Source organism: Macadamia integrifolia, chromosome 5, assembly GCF_013358625.1.
Source record: "Macadamia integrifolia cultivar HAES 741 chromosome 5, SCU_Mint_v3, whole genome shotgun sequence".
Classification (NCBI taxonomy): domain Eukaryota; kingdom Viridiplantae; phylum Streptophyta; class Magnoliopsida; order Proteales; family Proteaceae; genus Macadamia; species Macadamia integrifolia.
The window spans coordinates 4,380,510-4,395,740 of record NC_056561.1 but is presented as its reverse complement, the minus strand read 5'-3'; the positions used below and the strand labels follow the sequence as shown (position 1 = coordinate 4,395,740).

At 35.3% G+C, this 15,231-nt stretch overlaps 1 protein-coding gene across 2 annotated transcripts; it reads left to right on the top strand.

Annotated features, from left to right (window-relative positions):
- Nucleotides 1-10,728: 10,728 nt before the first annotated feature.
- On the top strand, nucleotides 10,729-15,214 carry LOC122079909 (myosin-binding protein 2-like). 2 transcript variants are annotated; one of them, XM_042646695.1, is made up of 4 exons: nucleotides 10,729-12,419; nucleotides 12,528-12,785; nucleotides 12,897-14,357; nucleotides 14,616-15,214. In XM_042646695.1, the coding sequence occupies exons 1-3, from the start codon at nucleotides 11,150-11,152 to the stop codon at nucleotides 14,327-14,329; spliced, it is 2,961 nt and encodes a 986-aa protein (XP_042502629.1). In that variant the 5' UTR covers nucleotides 10,729-11,149; the 3' UTR covers nucleotides 14,330-14,357; nucleotides 14,616-15,214. The 2 variants fall into 2 exon arrangements, with proteins under 2 accessions (XP_042502629.1, XP_042502628.1); XM_042646694.1 differs by having other exon boundaries at nucleotides 10,730-12,419; nucleotides 12,894-14,357.
- Nucleotides 15,215-15,231: the final 17 nt, after the last annotated feature.

The window sequence follows — 15,231 nt, the reverse complement described above, 5'->3', positions numbered from 1 at the left end:
TATTCCATACTTCATTTACTTCCCATTTCCTTTCTGTAGCCTCCTTGAGCCCTAATAGTACTGCCCTCGCACCTCCCTCATAAATGTCTCTTATCATTATAAAATCAATCATTAGTAAAGGAAATTTATCATCGGAAATAAAGCAAACAGCCCATCCAATTATAGTTTTTTTGGTTTTAACAGCACAGATAATGATTGGTTTGATTAGAAGCAGGAATTTGTGGATTTGGTTGTTGGGTGAAGGATGATGGGTTGAAATCGTCTGCAATTCCGATCTCGTATAATTCCGTGCAATATCACTTTCAGACGGTGACACGTGTATTGATACCAATACAATGGTCCAGATATGGTACAACTAATAAAACATTAAATCAGTGAAGAGACATTTAAATCAAATATGGACCATTGCATTGGTATCAATACACGTGTCACCCCCTAAAGGTGATATTTCACGGAATTATACGAGATCGGAATTGCAGACGATTTTTTTCCAAAGGATGATTGTTCACTTTGTCAAAGTTCGTCGAAGTGAGAGGGTGGGCTATATTGAGAAACCGACCACATAGCATGGCTTGTAATTTGATGGGGGGTTAAGTTTTGTATTCTCAAATAGAATCTTATTTCTATAGAACCATATTAAGTAGGAGAAAATGATGAAGATAGAAAAGAATCGGTCAAGGTCATCCCTTGACCGATGTAAAGTCTTAAAAAAATACATTATTAAAGCCCGAAAAAAAAAGCCAATTAGGGTAGTAGTCTGTAATCCCAAAGGGCTTGTAGCCAAATGTGCTTTGTGATCTCTCATGAGAGGAGAAGATGCCAAATGGTTTCATGGTGATTCCCACCAAAGGCACAAGATGTGTCCACCGCAATCCATTTTCTTATCACATCCCTGATTGGAAGTCCTTCATGCATTAACCACCAAAAGAATAACTTAAATTTGGGATGAATATGGAGTATCCATAAGAATTGCCACCAGTGTGAGCATGGTGAAAAGCAAGTGCACCTGTTTGACATTCCATTCAAATTAGTATGTGTGTTAGAAGTTAAAAAATGTGCCGCTACCTTTGTTAATTGCTTTTGACCAAGGCCTTTGCGTGTGAACTATTTGGGGATATAATCGTTAATTACTGTAGGAGATTTTTTTTTTTTTTTTGGGTAGTTTTCTTTCTCCTACCTCGATAATATGGATCCCATGTAGATTATATCATTTCTAGCATCATCATTGATGTGGCATGGGAGATTTCTCTAATGCTGATGTCTTGGGGACCCTTACCTTTGTTCTAGAAAGAAACTTAAAAGGATGTATCCAATGCACGAGACTCCTGGCATTGCGGGTCTAGTCTAGGAAGAAACTTGCAAGCATTAAAATTAAATAGGAAGTTGGACTAGGCATTAGAATAAAAATGATCATAACCATTACAAAGCTTTATTAATCAGAATATCTATCCCTTGTGTTATGAGGTGGGGTAGATATTATGTTTCTATATATTAGATTATATATTAGATGCTATTGACCAAGCATTTTGCATGAGTAGTCAAATCCCTAATTGTTCAATTTTTGATCTAATTCTGGGATGAATCTAGAAGCTGGCTTGACCTTCTAAAAATTTATAGGAGAACGTTCCCCATCCCAGCAATGTATAGAAAATCTCTAATGCGACATCAATCTGGGCGCGAAAAATAATTTAGTCAACAAAATGATTCACATGGTTAAAGAGGAAATAAAAATTGTCATTGCAAAATCCACATGATCAAAATGTAAGATGATGTGAGGAAACGTCCCCTCTCATACTCTATATTATGCACTGCCATTAAGAATAGGCCTGTGATCCATTGATCCATTCAGTCTCATCACGACGTTGACTTAGTCAAGAATCAAACTGATCGTTTGGATGCACATGTTGAATGCAGCCATTAGATTAGCATATTTTAGTGGAATGAATCAGATCAAGAAATGTTCAAAAGAATCTAGTCATAGAGTAGTGTTCATACCCACCTATTAAGCTGTACCTCTGTCCATTGGTGAGAGGAAATAAGAGCCAACTATTCTAGAAGAGTAGAAGGTATGAGGTAAGCTCATTTAATATAATGGTTTTTCAAATTGGAAGAATCAACTCATTCTAAAGATGGTGATCCATCCAACATACAAAAATATTAGAAAAATAATGGAGAAGACAAGAAAATATATAAAGGACTATTTTGAATTAGGAAGTTCTCTCATGCTTAACATAAGCCTAACTAAAAATCACGAGAGAGAGAGAGAGAGAGAGAGAGAGAGAGAGAGAGAGAGAGAGAGAGAGAGAGAGAGATGATTATATTGAATAAGAAAAGGGAAAATTACATGATTACCCACTTTTGAGTTTCTTTTTATAAAATTACCCACAAAAAGTTTTAGTTAACAAAAATACCCAAAATTAGGTTTGGGTTTACAAAACTACCCAGACAAAGTTTCAATTAACAAAAATACCCAAAATCAGGTTTGGGTTTACAAAACTACCCAAAATAGTAATTATTCATCTTCCACATATAAGCATGTACTTTTTTATTACTAAAACTTTGAGTGGGTAGTTTTGTAAACCCAAGCTCAATTTTGGGTATTTTTATTAATTTAAATTTTAAGTGGGTAATTTTGTTAACTGAAACTTTTGGTAGGTAATTTTGTAAAGAGAAACCCAAAAGTGGGTAATCATGTAATTTTCCCATAAGAAGAAAATCGGGAGACTTCCAATGTATGTGAAAATTTTCAAATCTACTTAGCAGAAGAATACATAAAATTGTTCTCTTGTCACTGTTGAATGATAGTTAGAGAGAGAGAGAGAGAGAGAGAGATAAATATAAGTAGGAAATGAGAAATTTGGTGAATAAAAAAAGATGTGGCAAACACATGGATGCACACGTGAATAATTTCCAGGATTTCTTATTAATATCCAAGGGTTACATATATTTGTAGGGAAACCATAACCTAGACAATAAATAAATAAATATAAGAAAAATAGATTAAAAAAATTTCAATAGCTCACAAAATAAAAATATGAGGGGAAGATATAGAAAATTTAGCTACTTAGTAGAAAATACATTAAAAAAAATTCTCTTGATATCGTTGCATTTGCGCATGAGAGAGAGAGAGAGAGAGAGAGAGAGAGAGAGAGAGAGAAGTGCAATAGACCATGACTGAAAGAGAAAGGGACAAGGGATGATGACAAATTTGATCAAAGAGGAGAAATTAATGCAATGAATCTATGTATTAAATACACTGTTTCTCTCTTAACTATTGGCTTGATGTGTAAAATGCTAATATAAATAGATGGTGTCTAATTCCCTCTCCCTAAAACTTATTATAATTCATCTTCCTAGACTAAGCCTTAGGTAAAAACATTACTATCCCTTCTTATAGATGCTATTGACCTTGACCAAGCCCTTTGCATGTATAATAGAATCTGGGTTTGAAATGCACAATTGATTCAGTCTATACTAACAAGGGATTCTAGAAGTTGGCCTGACCACTGTAACCCTAACTGAGGCCAGTAAACAAGATGGGATGATTATTGTCTGTCACATGAATATTTGGTAATATGACCGAGTTTTTTGTGACAATTCAAAATTAGAAAATTGAGTCTGATCCACAGTAATGAATTTTTCTGGGTCTTAAAATGATATATTTCATTTTTTTTTTTTTTTTTTTTTTTTTTTTTTACCTGGGATTATCCATGACATAATTCTTTTATGATGATAGATTTGATTAAACGGATACATTGTTAGCTTGCCTCCAATGTTGCATATACGGGAAGCCTATATACATGGGTCACCAAATTTGAGAATGACCTTGTAATATATATAAAAAAAAAAAAAAAAAGGAATTATGCATTTGGCTAGACCACCTGAAACATATAAAAACGGTCAATGAAACTGTTGAATTGATTGGACTGAAAACATCACAATTCTAAATGTTTATTTTTTGTTTTTTGTTTTTTGTTTTTTGTTTTTTTGTTTTTTTTTTTTAATGAAGTAAATGTTTACTTTGTAATGGATCATAAGCAGTGGGCTAACAAAACTATATTCACCTCTATTCTTAAACCCATCACTTGCAAACTACAATCAGCAATTCCTTGGAAAGTGATTATTACTTTAAGTATCATTTACCTTGGAGATTATAGTATTTTGGTAGATATAAGCAGAACCACACAATATTATTACAGATTAAATGAAGAAAAACCATCATTCACATCTCCAACAAAGAAAAAGTAATAATGTGGGAGAAAACTTATGAACCACTAAAATTAAAAGCAGATCCCATGACCATTTACTTGGTTAAAAATCAAACTAATTGTTGGGCTATTCACCAAAAAAAAAAAAAAATCCTAATTGTTGGGCTAGCCATAAGAATTGCATAGTTCTTTGGAATGAATCAAAACAAGAAATGATTAAAAGTGTTCCATGATCATGTTGACAATTTACCAATTTTCTTTCATAAATGCATGCATTTTTGTCAAACTAGAATCAGATTAGAATCACTGAACAAGGATACCCAACCCCACCTCATTCATTGAAATGAGACCTTTTGTAATGTATGAGATGGAGATAGATGATCCCATTCATATATGAATAAAAGAGAGACAGAGGGAGCGAGATGTGGACCTTGACCATCTATGGAGGTCTAGAGTCACCATTGAGGATATCCTTTTCAAATGAGGTAATAAGTTAATTTTTCTCTTCCTTCATATGTCATAAAAAAAATAAATAAAATGATCATCAAGGTCTGAGGATAAATCCAAACTAATCACTTTACAGTACTTTTGAAATTCCCCAAATCTCAACACACTTCTTGGTTGCTTCCAGACAGGATTCTCAATTTACACCCCTTCTCAAAACCATATGGCTTTGTCAATTTCAGCAACAGTACTCCTTACACTCTTTTCTGTTTTATTTATCAATAGTTTGGGCTCCTTAAGAAACTTAGAACATTAAATTGTGATTGAAAAACCAATTAAAACCCTTATCCATAGTATAAGCGAGGATCACTCTGATGCCAAACCAACCACAATCATGTAGAGGGCTCTTAATGAATTGTTATAATATATATTTATTTCAAACATGGAGTAATGATCTTCTATCTTTGGAAGAATCTTTCTTTTATAAAAAAATCAATCTAATAGCCAAGCTTAAAAGACAAAACTTGCTATTGTAAACCAATCTAACATCTTCCCCCACACGAGGGGTGCTCCTTCATCTATTGGCAGACGAAATTATTTTCATACTTGAGTGGCACCGTTTTCGTAGGCGGCCATCCTTCATATGACATTTTCATAGCCGACCGAAATGCGAAAATGAATCAACAAATCAAGGGCCAAAGTCTTCATTTGCTCTATGATTATTTCTTTTCTTGTAATCTTAAAATACTCTCTCTACTTAACCTACTTAAAAAAATCCCTTTATTAGCATTAGATCATTAGATCAACACCATTGGAACTCCTTGGGACCACTTAATAACTTTATTCACAAACCATTGAATGTTTCCTCCTTAACAATTGATATAAAAATGTTAATGAGTCATTATTTGTAAGTATTAGCTACTAATCCACCTACTTTCGGCTTGTGGTTGGGCTAATTTATATTATTTCAAATTCTAATATGGTCAAGAAGTTTGGTATTAATGTTTAATTTTGGATGGTTTTTTTTTTTTCATTCATATATATATATATAAATACCAAAAGATAGGGTCAGAGTTGCTAAAGGGCTTTTAAAAAGAGAAAGGAGAGGATGAAAGAGGAAGCAAAAAGAAAAAGTAAGGGAGGGATACAGGGAAGAGGAAAGGAAAGAGGTTGGGGGGGGGGGAGACATGGCCTACCACTTCACTTATTTATTAGCTTTATTTATTAAAAGGTTCTCAAATCACTATCATTGCAATTCCAATCTGAGATCACTTTCTTTTTACTTCCACTTTTCCTTTTCTCTTCCTTGTTCTTAGGTTCTTAAGCCTTTCTCTGAAATCCTAAGCCTTTTGTTGACAGCTAAGGTTTATCATACATACCTCCCACTCTTTGGTTTTGAATAAAGAATCCTAAGGTTTATAATAGGAAAATTTTAGTTAACTGTTTTCTTCCAAAAAGAGAAAATCAATTTACTGTTAACAGTTTTTTTCTTCTTTTGATTGGTCTATTAACAGTATTAATTTAATGACAGAACAGTACTTAATCTATGATAAGTTTTGTGCCTCATATTAATGTCAGTTGTTAGTGTATTAGTTGATGCAAATGTAAATTTCCTAGAACAAGTTATAAGATATTCAATTCAAGTAAGGGAAAAAAATGTAAACACTTGTTATAATTTTCTCTTCCTTTTTTTTTTGGTTAATAACAGGTATCCAAACATTCGGTCTAACTAGTCCAGTGGACCCATATTGACCTTACAATCGCATCGATCAAGTCATATTGGGATTGAATGAGAATTATTCAACTTTCACTGAAAGCAGTAAAGAGCACTAAACACCTCATGTGAATGGTCCCAAGAAGATAAAAGGAGTCGAACTCACTTGTCATAGCTTTATTTTCTTCGTTTTTCAAAATATCCTAAGATTTTATATCCTAATAATACAAGTAGGCAGAAATATGTTTTATAGCCAACATGTTCGTTTTTTTGCTATAAAGTAGGCAGACACATGTTGAACATTATTTTCTGAGTTAAAAAATGGGTTTTTATTTTTCTAATTTTTGGTGGTAGTTAAAGGAATGGATTTAATGATTGGGTTACTATGGGTTAAGTAAAATTAAGTAGACCATTTGCATAATTTATTCCAAAACAGAATAAGGAGGACAGTTTGTCTTTAATAGTTTTGTTAGATGTCTTCATTCTTCATAAGCACGCCAGCTATGTGGGTCATACAGTACATCTTACAAAGGGCTGCCTTAGCCCTTAATGGGTTCTAACATCAGAAAAAACCTAGTGCATGTGGGTTCCATGCATATTTGGCTTTGGCCATCCAAGTTTGAACCTGTTGATGAAGACAATTACAAATATGTGTTGGGATATTCTTTCCTTTTTCTTGGAGGGGTGGTGGTGGTGGTGGTGGTGGTTGTGAGGACCAAACTGTCATCTACAGCCGACAATTACCCACATGAAGTTTGACTGAAACACCAAAGGTGCCTTTGACTTGATACAATCTAACTTCAGAATTGTTAACTCAACTGTATTGGGAGAATAGGCATACATCGGTTAATTACCTCTTTATCCTTTCGATCTCTCACATAACTGCGCATCTTTTCATCTAATAGTTTGAGTTTTTAGATAAATATTATATGGTATCAGAGCTCCAGACTTTCCTTCATTATATTGCGTGGAGCGATAAATCCTTACGCCTAAAGGTTGGAGTTTTTGGGATGAATATTTATAAATCGAATTGATGATTTCGTTCAATTCTTAACATTTTCTGGTTCAACTATGGCCGGGCTAACAGGGCTGCTATTAAGTCACGAGGTTGCACATAGTCTATCAGTTGAACCCCACCCAAAAAAATAAATAAATAAAAAGAAACCACCCAAATCTTCATGCCAATGTGGTCAATAAAGTAAAAGGATACAGTTGGAGGGGAAAAAGAAGACAAGAATTACATTGTTCAAAAGTAGATTTAAGAAGAATGTAAATGGTCTTATTTTTCTCCCCTCACCGTGGTTTTAAAAATAGAATTAAAATCAGCTAATTTCGAGTAAATTCAAGTGGTTTACTATCAATGAACAATTGAAATTGAAATAAATGGATAGATCCTATGCCTAATTCTAAGTTTTTAAATGTTATCCTCATGTAGTCCCATGATTTTTTCCTCTTCATTTGAGGAATTATATCTCATTTTATTTTACTTCAACTTCTATTTTCCAATCAAAATCTGAAAAACACTGAGGCAAATAAGAATAAATTTGAAAGGAGTATTTTCTTTCAAAATGGAAATGTGCCAAATATTGGGTCAATCACAAAATTGCTTAAAAGCTTAGAAACAAAATAGAAAGTCTTTGGATTTATTTATTTATTCTTTTTGGGTGGGGGAGGAGGGAGGGGGGAGGGGAGAGAAGGGGTGGGATTTAAGAGTAGCATTTAGGGAGGGAGTATTGAATTTTTGTTTTTTATTAGATAATGGAGGCATTTGGAAATATAAAGGGACACAAGAGAAAATAAGGATAACTAATTAAGAAACAAAAAGAATTGTAAATTGGCCCACTTTTATTTTTTGGTAAAAGCAAATTGGCCCACTTGGAAAACAAGTAATGTGGGATTGCGGGTCAATTATTTTGTGAATATATACCCAATCCAACCCTTTTCCATTAAAAAAAAAAAAATGAAAAAGGATTTAAATGTATTTTTTTTAGTTGATGAGAATTTGAAATTTTTATTTATTTGTTAAAATCTTCAAAAATGTAAAGTTGATAATAGTTGGCCATTTTATACCCCAAAAGAAAAATATTTAAAAGACTTTTTGTTATAAAGCATAGGGAGGAATGATGAGAGTTGAGAGTCTGTAGCATCCCATTCTTTGGTAGAACCCACAACTCACTTTACCTCATGGGCCACTACCTCATTTCTATGAATGGTGGTCTCTCTTCCGCGGGTGTTGAAAGGGATGGATAAGGAGTGTTTGGTTCTTATGATAAACTATGTTCACATTTCTAACCTAATATATTTTGCTATTATTTTTTTTGTTTTTGCCAACAATGGGTATCTAGGCTAAAACGAGTTTCGTGGGTCTATACTGACCCCACAACTTCAGGGATCGGGTCATATCAAGATTGAATGAGAACCATTCAACGTTCACTAAAAGCAATGAAAAACACTAAACACCCCGAATGAATGGCCCAAGGTGTGCTTAGTGAGAATTGAACTAAGGACGTCCAAGTTTCCGATTCATACCAAGTTCGTTGCTCACCAAATAAAACTAAACTTCAGAATAACAGTTTGGTTTTGATTTGACCCAATACATGTCTAAAACTGATTTAGCCCGACCCAAATCAACCTGATTTAATCTGTTGGGAGGAAAACTTTCTCCAATATAAAAAGAATCAGATAAAAGTCTCACAAAGGGCCCTAGACAGCCACAGGCCCACAGCCAATATTTTCCTTTGAAAGGAAAAGAAACAAAAGAATGGGCCATGGTATAACAGCAACTCCATAAGAAAAGCACACATTTAGTTAACCTAACCTTTGAGCTTTGGTGGTGGATTATGGAAAAGCATGGCTGGGGCTGAGGTAACCTTTGGTGTGATAATGGATTTCCAAGCCTTCAATTCAATAAAGCCTTGATATTAATTCCTATGTTCCCAATTGCTTAAGATGGGTAACATTAGTTAATCTTGTTATGAGGGAAACCTAATAGGAAATCAAAAAATAGAATAATTCCCAAGATTGAAATTCAAATGTTTAGCTGAAGACTAATAAAAAAATAGAAAAATATAGATATCATTATGATTGATGAGATATAACGCTTCATTATTTGTCACATGTACTACATGGGTAAGTCCTAGTGAATGAGAACCATACAAGCATCTCGTTATTATAATTTCATCTTAAATTAGAGAAAGTAACTAAAATTACAAAATATTTTCTTTTATATTTTATATTTATTTTCATTTGATGACTTTTTCATAATTTTATTAGAAATTTGAATTAGAGTTTGAGCAACCTTCTTTATTTATTTTCGGTTAAAAATTGATCATCAACAAATAATGAAGTGTTACATTTTACTAAACATGGTGATGCCTAGAAGAACCCTAAAAAATGTTTAACTAAATTCTACTATCAGTTTCTTACTTGGAATAAAGGTGTTACTAATCTAATCAACTTTTAATCAAAGATAAAGCATTTAAACATGATTAAAATGACAAATTTTCAGGATTCAAGCTTAATATTGGTCATAAAGAAGAACAAAACAAACAAATTTTTAGGACTAATGCTTCAATTATTTATGTAAGATTAAGGCTATGTTTGGCTGTTATTCAGAAAAAAAGTTTCTGACGCTTTTCCAGTCTATGAGAACAAAAAAACGGAATAAATTGTTTTGGTGTCAACTTGGTATTTTTCGATTTTTTTAGAACAAAAAAAGGGGAAAAAATGCTAGAAACACAAAATGATGGAACGAAAAAACTTTGTTCCGTCATTTCGGTTTTATTCCAAATACAAAAAAAATAACAACTAGAGTAATCGTTCTTGAAACCGGTCCATCAAATACCATTTTTTTTTTTTTTTAAATGACATTTTGACTGAAAATTTTATTTTTGATACCAAACATCGTTTCTGAAACTAAATAACTACCAAATACAATTTTAGAAAATTAAAATTAAAGATTAACAATTGCTTCACATTCCTCTATTTTTTTTTTTTTCAAGAAAGGAATCCATGCCTTTCACAAGTGTGATCCTAAACCATCTTACAGTTGATAACTTCCAGCCTACAAATCTCCTAAGATGGACCCACAAATTTTAGATTACCAAGGAAGAACTTGTGCTGTTCTTCTTTTATTCTCATAGGATGGGTGTAGAGTAGTATCCAATGCTTTTAACTTTTGGTTTTTTTTCTTCCAATTCTTACCTTCTAATTCACATTTCACCATTAATCCATAGAAAAACACAAAAAACTAGGTGGAAAATATATATATATATTCTGTGTGGGAACATTGTTTTTGAAAAAGAAAATGACTCTTCTTTGATTATTTGGATGCTTCTTTCATGTTTTCTCGTGTGTTTTCATTAGTCCTCGCGTTACTAAAACAATCACACTCTCCACGGGTAACATTTAAAAAAAAAAAAAAAAATAATTCTTGCATTCTCACGAAGAATTTTGCTTCTCTCTGCAACAATGTTGTTGCTTCGTCAAACCTTCAAAAACATTCTTTCTTGAATTAGTCATTCCTCTCTCTCTTCTCTCTGACTTCTCCGCCATATTTTTTGTCTTTTTTTTTTTAACTCTGAGAGTCTTGTTTGGCTGTCTCTCGAATCTCTACTTCGTCCAAACCGCCGACTTGGTTCCCATAAATCTAGTCTCTCTCTCCATCTTCTTCTTCATCTGTCAATCTCTCTCTCTCTCTCTCTCTCTCTCTCTCTCTCTTACGCTCCTTCTGTAAATAACTTGAGAACAGAAAAACAGAGCATCATCATCATCGTCATCATCTATGGCTGCCAACAAGTTCGCGACCATGTTACACAGAAACACCAATAGAATCACAGTTGTTCTTGTATACACAGTCCTCGAATGGATTCTAATACTTCTCCTCCTCCTCAATTCCTTATTTTCCTATCTGATTTCAAAATTCGCCGATTACTTTGGCCTTAAATCGCCTTGCCTTTGGTGTTCAAGACTTGATCATGTGTTCGAGCCCGGAAAGAGTGGGGTTTCTTACAGAGATCTTGTATGTGAAACCCATGCTTCTGAGATTTCCAAATTGGGTTACTGTAGCAAACATGATAAGTTGGTCGATGCGCAGGATATGTGTGAGGATTGCTCATCCTCTCGGCCTGATTCTCATGGTAAGACATTGGATATTGGGAGAAGGATCGCTCTGTTTTCTTGGGTGAGACAGAAGAGCATGATCTCCCGAAATGGGGAGAAACAGATTGAGAACGGCGAGAAGAACTATGGGTGTTCATGCTGCGATGAGAGCTTGGATAGCAAATTTTTCTCTCCCTATTTGCTGCTCAAGCCTTCCTGGGGTGTTCTGGATTATGCCCAGAAAGCAAATTTGATTACTTCGGCCATTGGTGCGGACAACGATGGAGGTGATTACTCCGATCCCTGCAAATCTGATTGCTCCACAGATCAACATGAAATGGAAAACAAAAGAGGAGTTGATGGAGACGAAGATTGTTTTGATGATGTTGGTACTGAAGATGAACACCATATTCCCTTTGATGTCGATGAATGTGTTCAAAGCAGAGACGAGGCAGAGGAGGACTGCTCTCAATGCAGAGAAATCGTAGGGGATGGAGAAGAGAAAATGAGTACAGTTGCTATGACAGAAGAAGAGCCTTTCGAGGAGGTTGAGTCAAAGGACAAGATTGAAGTTTGTTCCAGAACAGATGCATCTGTTGAAATTCTTCCTCTGCGTTTGGAGAATCCTGGTGATGTGGATGATCATCGCCTGCTCCCCATCGAATTGATTGATTCTATGACTGCTAAGAACCAAAGGGTATCTAGTTGCAGAAAGGAAGATCTGAACAAGCCTGAGAATCTCACTGACGCCCAATTTAAATTCATTGCCACACAATTCGATTTCATTCTAGAGAGGGGTAATATTTCAGAAGCGGCAGAACCAGTGCCTTCAGCAGATGAGAACGCAATATCCACAAAGCTTGAATCCATGGATTCAGTTTTACATGTTGAGAAGCACAAAGAAGAAGAAGGTTTTGAAGCGTCAGCAGGGAAGGAATCAGACGATCATCCAGGTATAAAGATTTCCCATTTTTTAATTTGAATTTTTCCATTTAGTTCTATATTTGTGACTTTGTGTTTGGGAAAACAATATCTTCAATTAATAATTCATGGACGTGCAGCATCCGAAGCTGTTTCTGAAATGCTGGGACATCATATCGGATCAAAGATCTTAGAAGTGACTGAGGAGTCATCTGATATGCCTCAAGATCTTGAGTTTGTTCCTTCATTGATCTTGGAAGTGACAGAGGAGCCATCTGCTCAAGCTCTTGAATTTGTTCCTTCGTTGCCATATCTACAGGAAAATCGGTACTCCATGACTCATGATGATTCTAGAAATTCAAATCAGTGTGATACTTCGATGGTTGAAAAGGATCAAGGTAAGCCTCAAATTATCATTGTTTCTCCAGTAGATTTTCTCTATTCTTTCAAGTTTTCGCATTTGTTATTCAATTGGAGTTCAGTTTATAATAAAAGTGTTACTACAGTAGGTACCAAGCAAGCTGAGGATGCAACCATGGAAGACAGAAGCACATCCTTTGATAGGTCTGAACAGGATATAAACCATCAATTATCCTTATGTTTAGAAATCAATGAAATTGATAAAGAGAGAGCCCCTGAAACACCCACTTACATGGAAGGTCTCCACAACCTACATAAGAAGATACTGCTACAAGAGAAAAAGGAATTTGTCGCTGAAGAGTCTCTGGATGGAAGTGTTGTAAGTGAGCCTGAAGGTGGTGATGAGGTTCTGACTATTGAACGCGTAAAATCAGCTCTGAGAGCAGAACGCAAGGCTCTTACTGCTCTGTATGCAGAACTAGAAGAAGAGAGGAGTTCCTCTGCAATTGCTGCTAACCAAACAATGGCTATGATAACTAGGCTTCAGGAAGAGAAGGCTGCAATGCAGATGGAAGCACTGCAATATCAAAGGATGATGGAAGAACAGTCTGAATATGATCAAGAAGCTCTGCAGCTCCTGAATGAGCTTATGGTTAAGAGGGAGAAGGAGAAGCAAGAGCTAGAGAAAGAATTGGAAATATATCGCAAGAAGGTTCTTGATTACGAGGCAAGAGAGAAAAGGATGATGAGAGGAAGAAAGGACAGTAATGGGCAGAGCAGAACTTCGTCTCCTTATTCTAGTAATGCAGAGGACAGCGATGAGCTATCTGTTGATCTTAATCATGAAGTCAGGGATGAAGATGGCTTCTATAGCCACCAAGAAAGCGGCAACAGCAATCACTACACACCTCCCGATACAGTTCTAGATTTGGAAAATGTGGGGCTAGAGTGTGCAAAGCATTTAACAACACTTAATGATTCACTGGGTGACTTCGAAGAAGAAAGGCTTTCAATTCTAGAGCAGCTCAAGGTGCTAGAGGAGAAGCTTTTCACATTGGAAGATGATGAGGAGCAGCTCTTTGAGGACATAAAACCAATGGGACATATCCCAGAGCAGAATGGGAAAGAATTGAATGAGAATTTAGTCCTAAGCCATCAAGAAGTAAATGGTGTTGTTAATGGTTTCTCTGAGGACTCAGACATCAAACATTACAAGGAGAGAAGAACCATGAGTGCTAAGGGAAAGAGCCTCCTTCCTCTTTTTGATGTGATTGGTGCAGAAAATGAAGATGGTATAGTGAATGAAGAAATAGCGGGGTTTAATGGGGTTCTTGTACATGACTCTCCGGTTTCCAACTTCACACTGGATAACAAGAGGGCTGCTGTTGAAGAGGAGGTGGATCATCTCTATGAGAGGCTACAGGCTCTTGAGGCAGATAGAGAGTTCCTGAAGCATTGTATGAGCTCCTTGAAAAAAGGAGACAAGGGGATGGATCTTCTCCAGGAGATACTACAACACCTTCGCGATCTAAGGTCTGTGGAACTGCGGGCGAGGAATATGGATGATGGTGCTCTAGCATAAGATATTGTTGCACACAAGGACTTAATGGGTAAGATGTATCCCTTTTTCATCATTTTTTGATTTGATATTTAATAGTGTACAATTGCTCTATGATATTTTCATTTTTATGTAATCCATTAGAGCATTTCTCATTGTTCTGTACCAGTGGATATGCCAATACCCACTATCCTGACCTTTTGATCATGCAAAACATTGTCAATTGTTGTTCTGATGCACATATGAACCTATTCATGTCAGTAATAGAATTATAAGTAGCTGATGTATTTCATTTGTTTGATACATGCAGAGAAATTTCTTGGGGTCAATTTATTACAGTCCAGATTCAACTGAAACAAGCGCTAAGCCCTCGGCGATCATACAGGACTGGACGCAGAATGAATTTTGGGTCTTTTACATTAGTATGGGAAGTTCCCTTGAAGGAAAGGGAGGTTTCTGGTATGGTTGGTTTGTTGGTGTTAGTCTATAAGGAGCAGACTGAGAATGAAGTCTTCCTCCTTTTTCTTTTCTTTGGTGTCCAAGTAAGCCCAAGTTTTTGTGGGTTGTACCCATCAACACCTTTTGCAGGGAAAGGTGGAAGGTGGGAAGACAGGGAGGTGAGTGTGTGTCTGGTTAGGTCAGTCAGGTCAGGCCACCTTGTCATTGTTAGTGTGAGAAATCCTGGCTTTCAAAGCTTGAAAGATCCAACCAGGAGTACAGTTTTTTTTTTCCTTTAATTTTTTATTATTTTGTAGAAGGGAGAGGGAATGTTAACTCTGTCATCCCCACATCTTTGAATCATTCTTAGCATATGGGTTTTTGGCTTTTTTGTTGGTCTTAGTTGGATTTATTTGTACAATATATGTGTCCATGTGTATTATATGAGTGCTGCAGCTGATTTAATTTGCAGATGCTGATATGGTTAC